Source organism: Ictidomys tridecemlineatus, chromosome 13, assembly GCF_052094955.1.
Source record: "Ictidomys tridecemlineatus isolate mIctTri1 chromosome 13, mIctTri1.hap1, whole genome shotgun sequence".
NCBI lineage: Eukaryota > Metazoa > Chordata > Mammalia > Rodentia > Sciuridae > Ictidomys > Ictidomys tridecemlineatus.
Window position 1 is genome coordinate 322689 of NC_135489.1, and position 21432 is coordinate 344120.

Genomic DNA, 21432 nt, shown 5'->3' on the forward strand with positions numbered 1-21432 from the left:
TCATGCCCGCCGAGGCAGCTCGGAGATCCTTCTGCCCCGACAGCCGTAAGGGGTTCCGGGGGTCTCCGCGCTGCGGGCTTCGGGAAGGCCCGGTAACAGTAGGGAGGGCCTCGCTGCCGTGGCACGTCCGGCCGCGGGCGAACAGGGCGGTGGCTTTCACAGGGAGGTTCTCGGTCGGGGAGGCTGGTGCCGGGTAAAGGCTGCCAACCCGAAGACAGAAAGTACGAACCGCTGGCTCCCAGCGAAGCTGCGCCCGCCCAGCGCGCAGGCGTAGAGGCGCCCAGACGACCTCCACCCCTGTAACCTGCATCGCGCAGGCGCGACCAAGGGCACGTCCGGGCGGCTGACGCCACGTACGTCGACACAGCCGTAGGCGTCAGAGCGTGATTCCGGAAGTGCCCCTGCGCGGGAGGCGCTAGTGCGGCCGGGAGGTGCGGGCCGGTCGAGACCCGGAGACCGAGGGCAAGGTGGGACCCGGATGGGCCGGGGGCCTGAGCGGGGCTCCCACGTGGTGGGTCGAGGTCCCACGGGGTGGACGGGGGCCTGGGCTAGGGGCCCATGGGGCGGGCCGCGGGGGGCGCCGAGGTCCCGCGGGGTGGACCAGAGGCCTGGGCGGGGGTCCCGCAGTCGCGCGACTTGGCTCCTTTGTCGCCTGCAGGCAGCTCGCGCGGCGCCCTGCCGCACAGCCCGGCCACGCCAGCATGTCGTACATGCTCCCTCACCTGCACAACGGCTGGCAGGTGGACCAGGCCATCCTCTCGGAGGAGGACCGCGTCGTGGTCATTCGTTTCGGGCACGACTGGGACCCCACCTGCATGAAGATGGACGAGGTGCTGTACAGCATAGCGGAGAAGGTAACGGCTCCGCCTGCTCCAGCAGCCGCGGCTCCTCGCCCCGCCGCGTGCGCCGGCAGCGGCCGGTGCTGGCCCTTCTGGCCCCGAGCACACGGGGACCCGTGCAGCGGCGGCGCGCCTCGGCGGAGAGAGCCTGGCTCCCTGCCTCGTGAAGGTAGCCTCTGTTTCTGTCAGAAGCGTCCGTGGTTTTCACGGTTTTAAGAGGTTCACGGAGACTGCTCCCTAAAGAAGTTCATGATTCTTATAGATGGCATTTTTAAAATTTATGGTTCAGTGAACAAAAACGTTTGCGGGCTTTGTTGGATGCTTTAAAAAATTTCTAGGTGTGGTTGGACACAATACTCTCATTTTATTTACCCGTTTTCAGTGATGCTGAGGCTCTAACCCTGGGCCTTGCACGTGCTAGGCGAGCGCCCTACCGCTGAGCCACAACCTCAGCCTCTGCTGGATGCTTTTTAGATGTTGAAGAACCTTTTTTAAAACTCACTTATTTATAGGAGGTGCTAAGACTCGAACCCAGTGCCTCACACATGCTAGGCCAGCGTTCTATTCTACCACTGAGCCGCAGCCCCAGCCCCGTGGGTGTTCAGCCCTTGGGTTGTGCTTGTTTGGGGGCCTTGTTATGGGTTGTTTTATAAAGAGAACTTGTGGGGCCTGGGATCCAGGCTCAGCGCAGAGCCCTTGCCTCGCATGTGTGAGGCACTGGGTTCCATCCTCAGCACCACATACAAAGATGTTGTGTCCGCCGAGAACTAAAAAATAAATATTAAAAATTCCCCCCCTCTAAAAAAATTAAATAAATAAATAAATAAATAAAGGTGTTATGTCCATCTACAACCAAAAAAAAAAAATTTAAAAAAAAAAGAACTTTGGGTTTGCACCTTGGTAAGTCCTATAATTTTCTTTTTTCTTTTTTTTTTTTTTTTTTTTTTTGTACTGGGGCTTGAACTCAGGGGCACTCGACGACTAAGCCACAACCCCAGCCCTTTTTGTATTTTATTAGAGATAGGGTCTGCCTGAGTTGCTTAGCGCCTTGCTTTGGCTGAGGCTGGCTTTGAACTTGAAATCCTCCTGTCTCAGCTGCTGGGATTACAGGTGAGTGTAGAGCACCCAGCTTATAATTTTTTCTTTTGGTTTTTGCTTTAATCTTTCCTTTCTTCTTATGAAATCATTTCATTTGTAGCTGGAATTATTCAAGCACAGAATACACTAAGAGGAAAGAGAAGCATGTGTGGTTAGTTTTCCTGATTTTTTTTCACATTCATATACTGGGTGGTCTGCAGCACTTGTTTGCTGACAGAAAAAGTGCATTTGTAAGGCATTCGTGTATGGCCAAAGGTCTTATTCCTTTCCTGTAAATTTCTTTTGATAGCTTTAGGAAGAATTTTATTTGGGGTTTTTGTAATTATAACAATAGGGTAGAAGATAAAGATAGTAAAGTGATAGTGAAATATCTAACATTCTGATGATCCACAAATAATTTGAGATTATTATAATGAAGAGTAAAAATTACAGGAACAATGAAGCTATTTTTTGCTCTCATAATAGTTAATATAATTTGGGTTAAAGTAATTCCTTTGAGTAAATGGGAGTAGATATAAGATGTGTTTTTTTGGTAGGAAAGGAAACACTGATCTGCCTCTATTTAGGAGAAGCAATGTTGGGAACTGTTTCTACATTTCAGTCAAAACACATGTCTCTTGCAGTGCTTCAGAAGTGCGAATCAGGAGATTTGGATGCTGTTGATCTGGGTTTTTTTTTTTTTTTTTTAATATTTATTTTTTAGTTTTCGCCAGACACAACATCTTTTGTCTGTATATGGTGCTGAGGATCGAACCCGGGCCACACGCATGCCAGGCGAGTGCACTACCGCTTGAGCCACATCCCTAGCCCATCTGGGGCGGTTTTTAAAGAAACTTCTGAGGGAATTGTGGCATGACTTGACTGTGGGTCTCACTTTCAGGAACCCTTCAGGTCAGGGTCAGAGGGGAACTTTGATTATCAACCATTTCCCAGCTACTTCTTATCAGACACCAAGATAGTGAGGACTGGAGGTGCATGGGGAATGTGTTGGGGTCCTGCCAGCCAGGGTCCTATAGGGGATCATTTCTGCATCGCGAAAGCCTCTATGGGCAAGGGCAGATGCTGCTTCACTTCAGAGAATAGTCAAAAAAGCATGTCATTGCTGTGTTGACTCTGAAATAACTTGGGCAGAGCTTCTGGATTCTTTTGCTGTTCACCTTTCAGGGGTGGCTATGCCAACCCTGATCCATGGGGATAACTGGGGATGGGAGGGCCTTTGGCTCTGCAGAATCAGGTGGAGCTCAGCAGGAAGCTCTTAGGAGGGAGCAGATTCACCCTGTGCCCGGCTTTAATAAGCTTTTTTTAAAAATACTGTGTTTTAGTTACTAAAAATGCAAATTTAAAATGTATTAAAAGACTATTGGGCTGGGGATATAGCTCAGTTGGTAGAATGCTTGCCTTGCATGCCCAAAGCCCTGGATTCAATACCCAGCACCAAAAAAAAAGGGGGGATGTTAACAGCCGGGCATGGTGGCACTCTCCTGTAATCCCAGCGGATTGGGAGGCTGAAGCAGGAGGATCACAAGTTCAAAGCTAGCCTCAGTAAAAGCGAGGTGCTAAGCAACTCAGTGAGACCTTGTCTCTAAATAAAATACAAAACAGGGCTGGGGATGTGGCTCAGTAGTTGAGTACCCCTGAGTTCAATCCCAGTTCAAAGCTAGTCTTAGCAGCTTAGGTCCTAAGCAACTCAGTGAGACCGCATCTCTAAATAAAATACAAAAAAGGGCTGCGGATGAAGCTCAGTGGTTAAGCGCCCCTGGGTTCAATCCCTGGTACCAAAAAAAAAAAAAAAGTATTAAATGATTTATTTTCTTAATAAAGTTGTTTGACAATGTTCAACAGCAGTTTTTGAAACTTAAGGTTTGGATACAAAGAACAGTATAATTCTAAAAATCTCCCTCTGTAGCATCGGCAGATTGTGGGGCCTCTTCCTCATTTTGTCAAAAGCCCTGTTTGACTGTTTCAGCTGCCTAAAAGTGAGTACAATTTCCACAAGTTCAGACTGTGTTGTGGACTGGCTGCTCCTGCAGCACCCACCCCCACCTCATGCTGAACACTTAATGGAGAAAGTTAGTCTGAAAACAGATACACTTAAATGTGTGTGTCTTACAGATGCATGGAGCTTAATAAGTATAGGACAGTGTATTAGAGTTTCCTGTGTAGCTGCCAAAGAGGGTATTCCATATACTTGTGAACTGTTCTAGCATTTTGTGTGAATATGGTTTGTCACAGCAGTGCTTTGGATTCACTGTTCTCTAAATTCCTTGATGAGTAGGAATAGATGGGACCTTTTCATGTGTTCAAGAGCCCAGGCAGATAGAATTTCAAATCTCTTCAGTGATATCCTTGACATACAATAGTGCAGTCTAATGTGTCTCCAAGGCAGATACATCTATGAACTTTTAAAGGATGATGTTCAGAACCTGTCTTAATCATCCCATTAAGGATCACAGAGGTGGTGGGTCCAGTGGAAGTTAGTGCTTGGCCAGGTGAGGACTCATGGGAACAAAGCAACTACCTCTGTTTTCTGAAGAGTTTTGTCCTGGTTACAGCTGCCCCTGGGCAAATGTAGTTACCACCTGTAGCGACATTCCTCAACTTTCTCTAGCTTGGTATGTGCAAATCTGATTGCTTAGATGCCCCCCCCCCCCAGCCTCCTGAAGACAGGTCCCTTGTCTGGTCCTTCTGCACCACTGCTGCACCTTCTTGTGTTCCTCATCCCAGGTGCTGAGTCTGGAACTTGGCTGCTGTCTCCTCTTTCTTATTCTGGTGTTCTCTTTGCTTGACAGATTCCCACCCTCCTTCAGTCTTTGCCTGCTTTGGGCAGGACTCTTCCTTCAAAACTCGGAGATCTCATCTAGAGCATGGGCTTTGGACAGACACAGGTCACTTTCCATGTGGCTCAAAGTCATGACCTTTCTGATTCTTGATTTCATTATATGAGAAACATCAGCAAGGCCTTTATTTAGAGGTATAGACTTAGAATTTATGAGTGAAGAGTGCTTTGTGCAGGGTGTATTCTGGGTGTCCCTGAGCCAGACTTCAGTGTGCCACAAGTTCAGTTGGGTCCTTGCAGTACCAGAGCTGGACATGATAGTCTATTGGAATGGATAGGGGGAGATACATGGGTATAAGCTAGAGCACAGGAGGTGCATGCTGTGTCTTGAACATGTGGCTTCCCTGGGTTTCAGGGTTGTGTGGTTGGTATTCACTGTGTCTGCTCCTGAGCAAGCCTTCTGGGGTAAAGTGCAGCTTGGCTCCCCTTCCCAATGCCTGCAACCATTCCATGTCTTGGCTCCTGTGATGAGAGTTTGTTTGGTTTTATTTAAAGCCAGAATACAACTTAACTAGTTTACTTTAAAAATAAAGCTGGTCCTAGGGACCTGACATTTACATTTCCTCTGCAGGTGGTGTGGGAAACCAGTCTTGGAGAAGTGTGTGTTCATGAGTTGCCTGACCAAGAGGAGGATGTGCATTATCACTGTGTGAAAGCCTCACATGAAGGGTTTTGCAAAGTGACGTGTGGGCAATGAGGCACACCAGGTGCCCCTCATCCCAGAGTTCATAATAATCTCTGCACCATAGCTGGAAGGCAGACAGGTGGAGGTCTCACCACAGGTCAACTCTGTCTTTCCAGAGATGGTTTAAATTTCCTTAGTGGGGTTGTCTTGTTTTGTGTTTGGCTGGTTTGTTGCTTTGTTTGTTTGGTAATATTCCAAAAGTGAAGCATGCAGTTGTGAGTGAGGTTTTTCTCCCTCAACCTCTACAAGTGTCAGCATTTGCCAGTCTTGTGTTTTCTTTTTTTTTTTTAAAGACAGCTTAGTTTTTTAAAAAATTTTTTAAATTGTTGATAGATCTTTATTTTATTTATTTGTTTATATGTGGTGCTGAAGATAGTACCCAGAACCTCACACATGTCAGGCATGTGTGCTACCGCTGAGCCACAGCCACAGCCCCAAGTCTTGTGTTTTCTAAACCTTGTTTGCCATGCTGTGATACTTAGAGCACATCCCAGGGATCATGTCATCATCTGTAGGTGATGGTCAGGATTTTAGAGTTGGTTTAATGGAAAGGCATATTGTACATACTGGTTTCCTGTAGCTGCTGTGAGAAACCACAACCTAGAGGACTCGAAATGATAGAAATTCTCTCACAGTTCTGGAGACCAGGAGTCCACGGTCAAGGTGTGGGCAGGGCTGTGCTCTCTGGATTCTCAAAGGGAGACATTTGGTCTCTTCTGGGCTCTGGTGGTTACCAGCCCCTCTGATTCCCTTGGTTTACAGACCCCATCTCATGAGGCTCTGTCTTTCTTCCCTCCCCGCCCCGCAACTGAGGGTTGAACTCATGTGATTTACCACTGAGCTGTACTCCAGCCTTTTTTGGCCTTGAATATGCGATCTCTTGCTGCAGCTTCCAGAGTCACCAGGATTACAGGTGTGGGCCACTGCATCTATCTACTGGGCTCTCCTCCTGCAGGACGACCTCCTCTTACCCTGATTTCTTCTTCAGTGATCCTCTTTCCAAATAAGTCACATTCTCAGTTTTGGGAGTTAGGACTTCTTGTCTTTTGGGGCAGTTGCAGTTCAAGCAGTAATGTTATAGGTAAGTTGGTTATGCTTCCTAGAGGGCATTGAGATAGTTTATAAGGAGCCTTTAACATGTCAAGATGCTCTGTTCCTGAGATTGTATTTTAGCCTTCGTTCTTAAGGCCAAAAGTATACCCAGGTGAATGACAGGTGTTTATGGAAAACAAGAGAAGACTGGTAAAATAATGGCATAGCTGCTTGGTGGAATAGCATGCAGGGATGAGAACTATGTTTTTGGAAAGTAGGTAATTTGCATAAGAATGCTTATATTAGAGCAGTACACAAAATACGACCTCATTTTGTTAGAAAACAATATAAATAAACTTTACAAATGTAACCAGGAAAAAAGGTGGGACAGAATCTCTCAAAAATACTAATGTTTTTCTCTGAGTGTGGGATTGGAGGTGTTTTTAGTCTTAAAACTTTTTCTGTGGGGCTGGGGTTACAGCTCATTTGTAGAGCGCTTGCTTTGCATGTATAAGGCATTGGGTTTGATTCTCAGCACCACATAAAAATAAATAAATAAAATAAAAGTATTGTGTCCATCTACAACTAAAAAAAAAAAAAATCAAAAAAAATTTTCCCGAAACTTCTGATGAGCTTGTAATTAAAGAAAAAATTACTATAAAGTTGTACCAGCTGGGGTCCTAGCTGTTCATATTTGCCAGGGTTCAAGCCTGAGCAGCTGGGGCTGCGTGGGCTTGCTCAGCAGTGTTGCTATCATGAGTACTTGTGGAAGGCCTCCTGGGTTACACCAAGTTTGTGTGCCGTGATGTGTCTGGGCTGTTTTCTGCAGGGCTTTGGCAGCTAGCTGCTGAGTCAAGTTTGGCTAGCTCCTGGCCATCCGAGGTCACAGTGCAATTTGGAGTAGGCAGCTGGTCAGGATGTCATGGTGTTTTCTTAAGTGTTGGCACTATGGGAGAAATTTTGGATAAGTGGTTTGAAAAAAATTGTCCAGTTTACATAAATTCTAGCTTTTGATTTTTTTAATGTGATTTTTATGGAATGAAAGTCAAATCAATCTGTTATTTTTAATCTCTTTATTTTTAGGTAAAAAATTTTGCAGTTATTTATCTCGTGGATATTACAGAAGTACCTGACTTCAACAAAATGTATGAATTATACGATCCATGTACTGTCATGTTTTTCTTCAGGTAAGTTGTTATTTACATGACATATTGTTGGTTTGGACCAGATTCTATAGCCTAGAAGGAGTGTGTTAATAATGAGCCATTTCATAATGCAGGTTATAACACAAGCTGATCAGTGACTCTGAATGGTTTTTAAAGTGACAGTTTCCATTTTAGCATTACCTAGTGACCAGTTACCCTTTGAAGTAACTTTGCCCAGAAATTTGGGTGAAGTGGAAAGAAATGAAAGACACCCTCATTGACATTTTAGATGCCTTTACATGCAATCTGTGGATGAAAAGTGTTTTAAAATAACTCACTTGTTAAGCGTGATGTTCTGTTGTAAGAGCAAACTCTGAATGTCATTACTCTCTCACAAATACAAGTTTATCTTCTCAGCTCAAAAATTATATTTAATTTGGAAAGAAATCACCATTTCATACTATTGTTGACAAAATTTCTATGGTAGTTACCACAGAAGTTGGTAAAAGCAGTGTCAGTGTTGGCTGTATTCCAGAACATGCGATTCCTAACCTCTGGGATTGCATGGGGGTGCTTTAGTTTATGTTCTGCATGATAGTGCTGTACATTTGCACCTATTTGTGAGCTTACAGTTGTGGAGGTGCAGTGTCTGGCAGGGCCAACTGAGTTCTCTACTGAGGGTCTCACAGACCAGAACCATGGCCTGGGTGCTTGGGGAGGGCCTAGGGAAAGTCCACCTTGGCTTACCAGATGCAGGTCTCACAGTGGGGCTGAGGCCTGTTTTCTTGCTGCTGTCATCTGGGCTATTCTGCTCAGAGCCCTGTACCTCCATGGCAGTGTTGGGTGTGTGGAGTCCTTTGCATTCCCTCTCACTTCCAGTTCTAGTTAGATCACCCAGACAATCCAGGGTAACCTTCTTGTTTTAAAGCAACTAATTAGGGACCGTAATCTGTAAAATTTCCTTTTCAGTGTAACAGAGTCACAGAAATGAACCTTTTTTTTTTTTTTTTTTTTTGATACTGGGGATTGAACCCAGGGGTGATTAACTGCTAAGCCACATTCCCAACTGTTTTTTGTATTTTATTTAGAGACAAGGTCTCACTAAGTTGCTTAGGGCGTTGCTAAATTGTTGAGGCTGACTTTGAACTCCTGATCCTTCAAAACTTTTATTATTATTATTATTAGTGTTGAGGGTCAAACCCAGTGCCTTAATGTTCTAGTCAAATGCTATACCACTGAGCCACAACCCCAGCACTATAAAGCCTTTTTGTATTCACAGAATTATGGGAAACATTTTAGGAGTTTGCCTCCTGCAGTCTGCTCTCTGTTTACAAGGATTTGCATCCCCAACGGCCTGGGGATAAAACTCAGTGGTAAAGTGCTTGCCTTGCATCTCTCCCTTAAGCAGAATATTCCTCACCAGGGTTACTGAGGACCCCATCTCAGGACAGAATCACATTTTCCACATCACCTATGTGGGGTGCACATAAGGCTTTGCAGGGGACCCTCTTCTTTACTTATGAAGCTGAGACAAGTGAGGCTACACCCCAACAGAGGACTAGGCCTAGGGAAATGCGGAAAACTGGGAGGCTTCCCTCCAGGGCTGGACAGCGAGGCCCTGGGCTGGCCCTCCTGACCCCATGTTCCACATTTTGGGAATGTTTCTGCCCAAGTACCTTTTTGCAGTTGAGGTTTGTAGGTGGGTAGTTTGCCATCCTGCATCTTGCCACTGCACTGGGGCCATTATCTCTTCCAACACTTCTCTCTGCCTCTCACAGTTTCAGGTCGAGGAGGATACCTTCTCCCATATGACACGTTGTACGCTCTGATGGCGATGCCCAGGCTTCCAGATGCTTCCTGAGAAGACCTGTGAGGCATACCCTCATCACCTGGGCCTGGGTCCACTGACCTGTGATCTTTTCTGGTTCTCAGCAAGAGACCATATGTGCTCTTCCTTTTCTTTGTTCCACATAGTCAGCAGTCATTGTTGAATTCAGCATCTTGTTGCTTGCAAAAGCTAAGAATTTCTTCTTCCTCCTCTTCTTTTTTTTTTTTTTTTAAACCAGGGATTGAACCCAGAGTTCTTAAGCACTAGGGCCACTTCCCCAGGTTGTTTTTGTTACCAGGGATTGAACTAATTGGCACTTGACCACTGAGCCCCGTCCCTAGCCCTGTTTTGTATTTTATTAGAGACAGGGTCTCACTGAGTTGCTTAGCACCTTGCTAAATTGCTGAGACTGGTTTGAACTTGCGATCCTCCTGCCTTAGCCTCCTGAGCTGCTGGGATTACAGGCCCTGGTCACCCCAGACCTTTTTTATGGTTTTTTTTGAGACAGGTTCTCACTGTGTTACTCAGGACCTCTCCACATTACTGAGGCTGACTTTAAACTTGCTGTCTTCCTGCCTCAGCCTCCCAAGTTACTGGGATTACAGGCGTACACCACCGCACTTGACATTTTATTATTCTTGTTAGCTGTTTATACCAGTTTGTTTGTTGATTTCCTCTCAGTTTACTATAAGTTGCAAGAAGAAACCAGGCTTGCACTGTCAAGTCTTTGCTTGGAAATTTCGTCTGCTAGATATCTTAGCTCAGAGCTCATAAATCCTGCATCTCACAACTGTAGGACACTGTGACCCTGTTATTCCCACCATGTAGGAGGATTCTTTCCTGCCTTTGAGCAGCTGACTCTTCTCTTCAGATGAGACAGGGAGGCCATTTGGGGCTAGAGATGGTGGGCAAGGAAGGCAGCTTTGGGTGGTGGCAGGGGCACACTTTGTTTATTTGTGGTTTTTAGGACTAATGGTCTACTTAGAAAAGGAGATGAAACTTGCTGCTGCTGTTGTTCTATTACCTAGGATAAGTAATGTGAGCACTTTAGTCACTCTATACACTGGATATGTATGTTGAGTGCCTCCAGGTTTCATGGTCTTGAGCTGGGACATAGGGACAGATAGGTAGTTCAAATGGGAGTAGAAGTGCCAGAGAACAGTATGTACAGAGATGTAGGTATCAAACTTGGCTGTGGAAATGTGCAAGGAACTCTCACTCTAGATGAGCCTGCTCCCTCACAGCCACACATGGGCCCTGAGGTGAACCAAAGGACAGGACTGACCTAGCTAGCACCTGAGCACAGGAACAGCTGAGGTCCCTATCCCGGGTTTCTAGGCCAGCGTGTGGACCTGGAATGTCACCCTGATACAAAGAGTGACATCAGATGAGTGGTAGCTGCTTTGGTTGAGGGGAGACCAAATGAGAGGCCTCCTGAGAAGCAAGCTTATTGAACAGGGTTGAACTGGACATATGATCCTATAAATGTGAAAAATGGTACTATTAAAAATCTGTCTTCAACAAACCAGGAAAAATGCATGCAAGTGCAAAAGAGGGTTAGCAGCTTTACTCTGGACAGTGCAAGTATGAATTCCTAAGATAGAAGTCTAGCCTCTTGAAAAACAAGTATCTAAAAGGGTCATCTACTTCCCTGGTCCTAGAGATGCAAAATGTCATGGGTAGGATTTTTGTAGAATTTGTGCCAAGGACTTTTAAGAGCAACATGAAAAACTTACTGCTTTTCAGGAAAATTAATTCAAACCTCTGACTATCCCTTTAGGCTATTTGTCCAAAGGACATATAGAAAAGTCTAGAAAGAGTTTGATGTCTCTGCATTGTGTTATTTATTTATTTATTTATTTTTAATGCATTCTTTTTTAATATTTATTTTTTAGGTGTAGATGGACACAACACAATACCTTTATTTTTATATGGTGCTGAGGATCGGACCCAGGTCCCGCCCATGCTAGGCGAGCGCTCTACCGCTGAGCCACAATCCCAGCCCTGCATTGTGGTTTTTAGAAATAGCATTTGGGTGTCTCAGCCTTTTCTTGATCCGAGGTCTCCTCTTGGTTGTATGTATCTGTCAGTGATGCAGCAAGCATTTGTGACAGCAGGAAGGCGGGGCTCTGGTGGAATCTGCTGTGTGCACTGGTGCCTTTCTCTCTTTGCAGGAACAAACACATCATGATTGACTTGGGCACAGGCAACAACAACAAGATCAACTGGGCCATGGAAGATAAGCAGGAGATGGTTGACATAATTGAGACTGTATACCGTGGCGCCCGGAAGGGCCGGGGCCTGGTGGTGTCCCCCAAGGACTACTCGACCAAGTACAGATACTGAGGCGCGTGCCAGGGCCTGCATGGTGCCATGGGGCCCTTCCCTGGACTTGTCCTGGTCTGTTGAGAACTGGAGGGCTAAAGGTCACACACCTTCACTAGCTGAAGCAAATAAACACCTGAAGGAGCACCCACCACTGTTTGTTCTTAAGAACCTGTGTAGCTGACTGATGTTGGTGGTCTCAGTTAATTGCTACCTCACCCTTGCAGAGGGGTCAAGGTGTTTTTCCTGTGGGATTGGATTCTGCAGTTTTGAATAGTTTACCAGGGCTGCCATGGCCAAATATGGTAGACCTAGTGGCCTTTACCCCAGAAAGCAGAGTTCACTTCTGGAGGCCAAAAGTCTGAGGTGAAGTTGCAAGTGGAATGGGTTCCACTGAGGGTGAGGGGAACGTGGAGGCACCCACAGTTCTTATGTCCCTTGGCTGGGAGTTGCTGTACTTGAGCTCTGCCTGTCTTCACAAGTGCATGTATATGTCTGTCTCCAAGTCTCCTTCTCATAGGGATGCCATTCATTGTGACTTCATCTCATATCTGCAATGACCACATTCCAGGTAAGTCACAATCTGAGATGCTAGGGGTTAGGACTTCTGTGAGTGAATTCTGTGGTGATATTAATCTATAACAGAATCCAAAGTCTTGATCATGTTCTGGTTATAAAAACAGTGTAATGCCCTTTGGAGGCTTCCCTGTGGGCAGTTGAGCTGTTTCTTTTTCTTCCTGAGGTTGGGTTTGATGTGCTCGCACACATCCTGTTCCTGAGGCTCCTGGTCTATCCAGAGAACAGTCTCCTTATTGCACTCCCAGGCTCCCATGGCTGGAAGTCCCTGTCACCTCTCAGTGCAGATTCACTCTAGTGAAAGCTGGGGGCACATCTAGAGGGGCTCTGTTGGCCAGGTGTCCTTGGGCAGGTTGCTTTCTACACACTTAAAGTGCTGAGTGCTTGGTTGGTATGTGGTGGAGTGAGTGAAGTGCTCACTGCCGTAGTTAAAACACATGGAATACCTGAAAGAGTGAAACAGATTTCTTATCTACATATATAGGTAAGAATGCTTCTTAATTGGATTTAAAATTCAAATGTGGGCCTGGGGATGCAGCTTAGTAATGGAGCACTTGTCTAGCATGTATGAAGCCCTGGATTCAATTCCTGGCACTGCAAAAATGTTTTTTTTTCAAATGCAAATCTGTAATTTAATCTCTCTGGTGTCAGTTTTCCCATTTGTAAAATAGGGAATTTAAAACCATTTTGCATTGTTATGAGGGATTAATAAAAAATATAATCTCAAGTACCTGGCATATAATAAACATTGAATATCACCCTCCTGGCATTTCTCCAAAGAAGGAGAACAAATGGCCAGACAACATGCAGCAGTGCTCATCACTCATCACCACTGCTTATGAAGAGGCTGTAGTTAGCCATAGTCCACCACTCCCTGCCCACTGGGATGCTAGGTAGAAAGTCGGGCTGACAAATGTTGATGAGTCCTCATGAACTGCTGACAGGATAAGATGATGTAGCCACTCTGGAAATTAGGCAGGCTGGTCTTGAAAAAGTTGAATGTGAATGCCCCATAATCAGCCCAACATATCATTCCCAGGTGTGTGTACCCAAGAGAGTTGAACACATGCTCCACAGAAGCCTGTGCTCAGTACCATTATTCTTGATGGCCAGAACAGGGAAGCCCCCGTATCTGTCAGTCAGTGGGTGAATGAACAGAATATGCTGTAATCTGCACAGGGCAGTATTCTGTGTTTGTAAAAAAAAAAAAAAAAAAAAAAAGAAGAAGAAGAAGAAAGAAAGAAATGCCAAGCACAGTGGCACACATCTATAATCCCAGAGATGGGGGGGTGAGTCAGGAGAATCACAAGTTCAAGGCCATCCTGGGCATCTTAGCAAGACCCTATCTTAAGGGCTGGAGTTGTGGCTCAGTGGTAGAGTGCTCGCCTAACATGCATGGGGCACTGGGTTCGATTCTCAGCACCACATAAAAATTAAATAAAGATATTGTGTCCACCTAAAACTAAAAAAAATAATAATAATTAAAAAAAAGGAAAAGTACCAGAAAAAGGAAAGAAATGAGGTACTGTTAACATGCCACAACATGATGAACCTTGGAAATTTCAGATGAGAGAGGCTACCTGTCACCCAGCCTGCAAAAGGTACAGAAGAGGCAGATCCATGTGGGCAGCAGGGAGTTGGTGGTTGCTTGGAACTGGGAGGAATGAGTGAGGGGAAGGAGCAAATGGGTGCTGGGTTTCTCTTTTAGATGATGAACGTGTTCTAAAATTGTGGTTGCACAACTCTGTAAGATCATGTAGTTGTGTAGTTGGGTGAATTGTGTGGTATGTGAGTTATATCTCATAACAGCCTTATTAGCCATTATGAGAAAAAGATAAGCAAAAAGTTTACATCCCATATCTGTGAGCCTATTGTGCACCTGTTGTAAATGTGTTGCGTGTTGTATTATTCTGCTTGGACTGCCAAAACACTGCAAACGGTACTTAAATGGCAGGTTTATTTCTCACAGTTCTGGAATCTGGAAAAATGCAGGTCAGTGTTCCAAGCCAAGTAGTTTCAGGTCTCTCTTCCTTCTTGCAGATGGCAGCCTTCAGCTAGAAAGAGTTTGATGTCCCTGCATTGTGGTTTTTAGAAATAGCATTTGGGTGTCTCAGCCTATTCTTGATCCAAGATCTCCTCTTGGTTGTATGTATCTGTCAGTGATGCAGCAAGCATTTGTGACAGCAGGAAGGTGGGCCTCTGGTGGAATCTGCTGTGTGCACTGGTGCCTTTCTCTCTTTGCAGGAACAAGCACATCATGATGTGAGAAATTATACTAGTAAAAATCCATCTTCAACAAACGAGGAAAAAGGCATGCAAGTGCAAAACAGCTTTACTCTGGAAGGTGCAAGTATGAATTCCTAAGAAAGAAGTCTAGCCTCTTGAAAAACAAGTATCTAAAAGGGTCATCTACTTCTCTGGTCCACAGAGAAAGCAGGTGAGCTCCTTCTCTCATAAGAATGCCAGGCTCATTAGACCAGGTCCACCCTTTGACATCCACCTGTGAATGGACAACAGGCACATGAAAATTCAGTGCATAGCAGTTACAGAGTTGTAATATGTCTGCTCAAGCTTGATTTTTAATAACTGTCTCCACTGGTGCTTTGTGACTGCAGCATAGTCAAATGTATAAGGACTTGGTTTTGCATTCCATGATTTTGTCTTTTATGAATCTACTTTCTACCTTGACCTGAGCTGGGTTCTTCTCAATTTTCACAAACTCTACAGTCACCTACAAGGTAGATTTTTTTAAAAATTTTATTTTACTTTATTGAGAAAGGGTCCTGCTTTGCTACCCAGACTGATCTCAAACTCCAGGGCTCAGGTTATCCTCCTGTCTCAGCCTCCTAAGTAGCAGGGACTACAGGCACATACCGTCCCCCGTGATTCAGAAATAGAAACAAACGCAGGTACCCGAGGTATAATAGCAACAAAGGATGTGAATTCATAACCTGTGCCTGCATAGCTACCAAGCATTGCCTTATCTGCTGCCCACATTACTCTGATCCGATTGGAACTAGCTAGTGCTTTTCAGCACTTGGCAATTTTTCTCCCATCTTCCTGTGGTAGTCTTTAGGCAAACTCTGGGACTCCACGTGACTAATCGGGAGGCACAGAATGAGTGTGTGATCCTATCCACCAGAGATGGGCATGCACACACAGGAGAGGCAGGAATCTTCATTGTAGCACGGTTGAGAACAGTGCAAGTCTAACAACAGATCATTCAGTGGACTTGCGTAGCAGTTAGTAGCTGAACGAGTGCTTCACCCATCTTGTGCTGCTGAACAGAAAAGTAGGGCAGAGCTTGCAGACTGGTGCCATTCCCACAGAGCTATTGAACATCCATGAAAGACCAGAAACATGATCACACCAGTGTGTGGGCACTAGACTTTGTAGGTATCCCATAGGCAGGGCAGCCTTGGCCATGGGCCCAGGAAAGAAACAGAACCACACCCAGATTCAAAATGCAAGATGTGTTTCTGGTCTTCAGGGCTTTTCTCTGGAAATCCAGGTGCTCACTGGCAACATGTGGCTGACCTGCTTCATGTGGGTGCCATTTCTAATGACTTTTCTACGTCATTTCTGTTAGTGGCTGGAACAGGTGTTTTTGGTTTCTGTCACAGTTCCTGGTTCATGACTCTTATGGCTAAGTGATTATCCTGGTGCACGTCAGGCCCCAGAAGCAGCCTCAAGAAAGCAGAATTTCTCTGCAATCTCTCCCACTTTCCACCTACTCTTTTCTCTTTATAAGGCAGGCCATGGAAACTGTGGTCTTAATTCTGTGACCTGCCTTGTCTGGTAGCAGGTGCTGTGTTTTGGATCTGGAATATGCCTCCAAAGACCTGTGTGTGTGCTGAGGCTGGGTCCCCAGGTGGTGCATTGTTGGGAGGTGGTGGAGCCTTTAGGAGGTGGGCCTGGTGAGTGGGGTAGGGTGTCCCTGAGGCATCTTTTGTCCCTGTGGCCTGGCTGACATGCGGTGAGCAGCTTTGCTCTCCCTCTCTGGCCCACCATGATGTTCTGCTTCCCCACAGGCTCAGAAGCAACAGCCAGGTGACTTTGGGCTGAAACTGTTAGCCAGAGTAAACCTTTCCCCTTTAAGTTGTGTTCCTCCTGCATCTTGGCACAACAGGGTCCTGCCCGGACCTGCCATGAGGAATGCTGGAGATGTGAGCCCATAGGCCATCTGGGCCTCCCATCTGGCTCTCCCTTATGCCAGCTGCATTCACGTGCTGTCCATGCTTCAGTTGTGCCTATGTCATGAAGTTTCCATACAATTCCAGTACCAGGCACAGTGGTATGCCCCTGTGATAACAGTGGCTTGGGAGGCTGAGGCAGGAGGATCACGAGTTCAAAGCTAGCCTTAGCAACCTAGCGTGGCCTTAAGCAAATTAGTGATACCCTGTTTCTAAAAAATTGCTGAGGGGATGTCTCTTAGTGGGTTAAGCACCCCTGGGTTCCATCCCCAGTACTGAAAACCAAAACAAAACAAAACTCCCACTCTAGTCTGCAGTTACACAGTAGGGTGACTAAAACAGTAAAGTCCTGTGCTTTCAGAAGCTAGAAGGCAGTTAACAATTTTTTGTTTGAAGAAAAGAGTATATTTTAACCTCAAATAAATGAGGTTAAAATATACTCTTTTCTTCAAATATTTTTTAGGTGTAGATGGACACAGCCCAATGCCTTTATTTTTATGTGGTGCTGAGATCAAACCCGGGTCCCGCTCGTGCTAGGCGAGTGCTCTACTGCTGAGCTACAAATCCCAGCCCCTTGACCTCATTTAAAGGTACAGTGTACACATGTATCAAAACATAAAGTGGCACCCCATTAGTATGTACAATTCTATGTTTTTATGTGTCTGTCAAAATCAAGGGCTCAGTGGTAGAGCACTTGTCTAGTATGCATGAGGGCCTAGGTTTGATCTTCAGCATCAAAAAGAAGTAAATTTAAGAAAACCCCAGAGAACAGGCTTCCAGGAGCTCTGGACAGGGGAGCTCGTGGAGGCTTACTGGGAGACCACCAAGAACTGATTACCCCAGCTCCACTGAATGGAGGGTCCTGCATTCGGGCCTCTTCCAGGCCGCACCCTGAGGATATCTTTTGACTCTGTGTTCTTGAAAGTGTGGGTGTTCCCCTGAGTTCTGTGAGCTGTTTTGGCAAACAGCCTGAGGAGGGGCTGTGGGGATGCACTTAGTCTCCTGTGTGTGAGGCCTGCCAGTACTGCAGGAGGCCTGCTTTGGTCCTTGCTTGCAGTGGGGGCCAACTTCCGAGACTGAACCCTCAACCTGAGGGTGCTGCCTCCGGGAGGAGTTTTGGAGCTGAATTAGAGTAGAGGACTGCTGTTGTCTGCTGCTGCAGGATGGCTTGCTTTCTGTGAGGAAAAATTCCATGCTTCTGGGGATTGCAGAAGTCTGTGGCCTGTTGGTGGTGGGTAAGAGTGAAAAGAAGTATTGGTTTCGTTTGTTTGTTTGTTTGTTTTTTCCCTACTCAAAGCCTTCTAAAATGTACCTGGCCCTAGTATTCTTTTGAATTTATGTTCATCAGAAGCTGTGAAGAGGATGCCTAAGTCCCCTGAGATGTATGCTGTGGACGTCCTGGGGTATGCCTTGAACTTCTGGATACCTCTCTGGTCACTGCTATAAATCTACAGGATCTCTGGCCTTCCACAAACAAAAAGTATCACAGAAAAGATAGGTCTTTTGAAACTCTTAACATTCCTCTGTTCATTCCAGTCTCCTGTGCCTGGGACACAGGGGTTGTGCCCAGTATTGGGCACGGTGGACCATAGTTACACATGCTGCTGCCCCATGGAAGGTATGGTAACACACAAGTCAAATTCTGGCCATTATAGTTAACATGCAGGGAATGCTGAGATCTGACCTAGATAGGAATGCAGAGGTGTCCCATGGAAATTGTTCAGGCTGAGGTGAGATTCAAAAGGGGCTCCTAAGGAGGTGGGTATGAGGACAGTCCTTTTCAGGGCATCCGCCAAATTAGAGACCTTGTTGTGGAGCCATGGGCTTATCTGAGAGCTGTGGGAGGTAGTGTGGGGCCACAGGGCACCACCATTCATGACTCAGTACAAGTGGCTTGACAGCCTTGATCTTGGGAACAAGGGGTTAGGGTTATCTCAGCCCTGAAGGATCTTGCTGGATGATGTAGGTGAGGGGGTCAGGGTGGTCTCAGCACCAAAGGGTCTTGTTAGAGGGAGAGGCATCAGGGTTTCAGCTCTCTTGCTGGGGAGTGTGGATCAATGTATAATGAGGCTAAAAGGAGGTTCAGGAGAGTTGGAAACTGGTATAGATCAGGCAAGAGACAGATTGGAAGTGGAGATGCTGTTTGTTCATATAACCTGATGTGGTGTAGGCAGGTGGACAGAATTCTGACATAAGAAGGAAGTTAAGTGCATTTTCACTAAAAATTTGAGAATTTAAAACTTTGAGAGATACACTCAGAACTTCTTCCTTGCAGATTTAACCCTCTGTTTTTTAAGTTTACTTAAGAAAGGAATTAGTAGCTAGGTAATGGTGCATGCCTGTAATCCCAGCGGCTCAGGAGGCCAAGGCAGAAGAATCTCAAGTTCAAGGCCAGCCTTGGCAACTTAGTAAGACTGTCTCAAAATAAAAGAGAATTAAAAGGGCTGGGGATATGGCTCAGTGGTTGAGCACCTCTAAATTCAATCCCTGGTACCAAAAAAAAAAGGAATTAATAAATGTTTGGCACTCTTTTAAAAGTTTTTGTTTTAGGTAATAACTAATTACAGCCCTTTGTTTTGTTTTGGTGGTGCTAGGGATTGAATCCAGGGCCTTGTGTATTCGAGGCAAGCACTCTACCAACTGAGCTATATCCCCAACCCCCGTCTTTTTTTTTTTTTTTTTTTTTTTTTTACTTTTTTAGTTGTAGGTTAACACAATACCTTTATTTATTTTCATGCGGTGCTGAGGATCAAACCCAGTGCCTCACCCATGCTAGGCAAGTGCTATACCGCCAAGCCATAACCCCAGTACCCCATCTTTTTAAATATAAATATTATTTAGTTGTCAGTGGACCTTTATTTAGTTATATGCTGTGCCGAGGATTGAACCCAGTGCTTCACACATGCTGGGCAAGCACTCCACTACTGAGCCACAGCCCAACCCTGCATCTTTTCTACTTCATCTGTTTCAAATGCTGAGTGTATGAACTGTTTCTGTTACTGATTCAGATCTGTTTCATTACAATTCAAATATAGGACCACTGGCATTAGCACCTACATAGGTCTCCTGGCCACCCACACGCATAGGAACTTAGGCTGCCGCTCCTATGTGGACCCCCATCTACCAATGTGGGAGTCCTACAGTCACCTCCATCTTGGGGCACTGCAACCACTGCCACAGTCCCCAACATGTGGTAGCCTGTACCTGGGGCCACTGCACTGGATCTGGTGACAGCTGCTAGCCACAATACTGCATGGCACAGAGCTGTATCTCTGAACATACCATTCAATGCCACCACGTGGCTCTACCCCACCTGACACCCCATTGCTGAAAGCACCTGCCTCCATCTTGGGACACCTTAGTCGCCATATTTATTTGGGGCAACTCCTGACTTAGAACACCAGCTGGGACTTAGAAACAATGTCAAGGTACCTGAAGTCCCCCAACTCCCCCTTCTCCCCTGCAGCTTCTAACCCGGCACAGTCAGTGCTGTGGCTACAAGGCCAGTAGGTAGCTTGGAAAACCAGGTCCTGAACTGCCCAGTGTAAAACAGCTCTCTGCCCCAGTTACGTAGCCTTCAGACCTCAGCTCCCAGAGTGCAGCCCACAACATCTGTGGACAGGAAGGTTCCTGATTGGGAAGTAGAGAGAGGGGGGTGAAAGACTAAATTAGAGACCAGAATTTGCGAGTATACAGGCGATATAAGAAGAAAGACTAGGGGCCCACATCACATGAGTGGGCTGCAAAGGAGATCCTTGGGTTGCAGTCTCCCATTGGGACTAGCAAATACTATACACCACCTCTAGGAGCCACATCCCAAGACCAACCCTCCCACCCCAATAATCTTCATCATCCTGAGGGTGGAGATCCCAACAACCCCGCCTATTGGATGAAAAGGGAAGCTGGAAAGATACTGATCTCTAACAAAAATAATCCTTGTATCTTCCTGGAGTGTCCCCCCCCCCCTTGATCCTCCTGTCCTTACATCCCCAACATTTGTGAAACCAACCATTTTTCACAAATTAGACTACTGAAGAATGAGATGTCTGAATAATATATTACAGCGGTGTGGTATGTTCTTTTATCTCCTATTTTTACTTAATATTTTTTTATACTCTACTCTCTACACTTACTTTTCTCCCCCAGATAATTATCTTTTCTACTACTAACCAGTTTCTTTAGATTCCTGTTTCACACTTTCTAAAATCTAAAAACTGTACATCCTCACCTCCTAACCCCTCAACAGAAACCCTCAACATGTCATCCTACACCTCACCCCTGGTTCTTTGTTCACCATCAAAAACTGTAGTCCCTTTTGTAGACTTCAAGCCAAAGTTAATCACAGGGTATAAAGAAGGGTATTTCATACTGTTTAAGGGAACCATACATCAATAAGATATAACAATTATATATGCCCCAAACCATGTAGCATCTACAGTCCTCAAACAAACTCATTTCAAGTTCAAGAGTCAAGTAGACCACAACACAATAATTTTAAGTGATTTTAACACACCTCTTTCACTGCTAGAGAGATCTTCTGAACAAAAACTAAACAAAGAAATTATAGAATTCAATAATACAATCAATAACTTACATAGATAGAATTCTTTATCGATCAATGTCTGAAATCACTTTCAGCACATGGATCCTTCTCTAAAATAGACCATATATTATGTCATAAAGCAACTTAGCAAATAAAAATTAGATACCCTGAATTCTATCAGATCATAATGGAATGAAATTTAGACATCAATGATTAAATTAAAAATAGATGCTACTTCAACACCTGTAGACTAAATAATATGCTATTGAATGAACAGTGGTTGCAAAAGACATCAAAGAGGTGATTAAAAAAATTCTTAGAGGTAAATGAAA

At 45.3% G+C, this 21432-nt stretch overlaps 1 protein-coding gene across 3 annotated transcripts; it reads left to right on the forward strand.

Moving 5' to 3' along the window:
* Positions 1 to 307: 307 nt before the first annotated feature.
* On the forward strand, positions 308 to 11939 carry Txnl4a (thioredoxin like 4A). 3 transcript variants are annotated; one of them, XM_005334364.5, is made up of 4 exons: positions 308 to 467; positions 659 to 854; positions 7574 to 7677; positions 11638 to 11939. In XM_005334364.5, the coding sequence occupies exons 2-4, from the start codon at positions 702 to 704 to the stop codon at positions 11807 to 11809; spliced, it is 429 nt and encodes a 142-aa protein (XP_005334421.1). In that variant the 5' UTR covers positions 308 to 467; positions 659 to 701; the 3' UTR covers positions 11810 to 11939. The 3 variants fall into 3 exon arrangements, with proteins under 3 accessions (XP_005334421.1, XP_077885974.1, XP_040127676.1); XM_078029848.1 differs by having other exon boundaries at positions 378 to 511; XM_040271742.2 differs by lacking the exons at positions 308 to 467; positions 659 to 854 and adding an exon at positions 878 to 1008.
* Positions 11940 to 21432: the final 9493 nt, after the last annotated feature.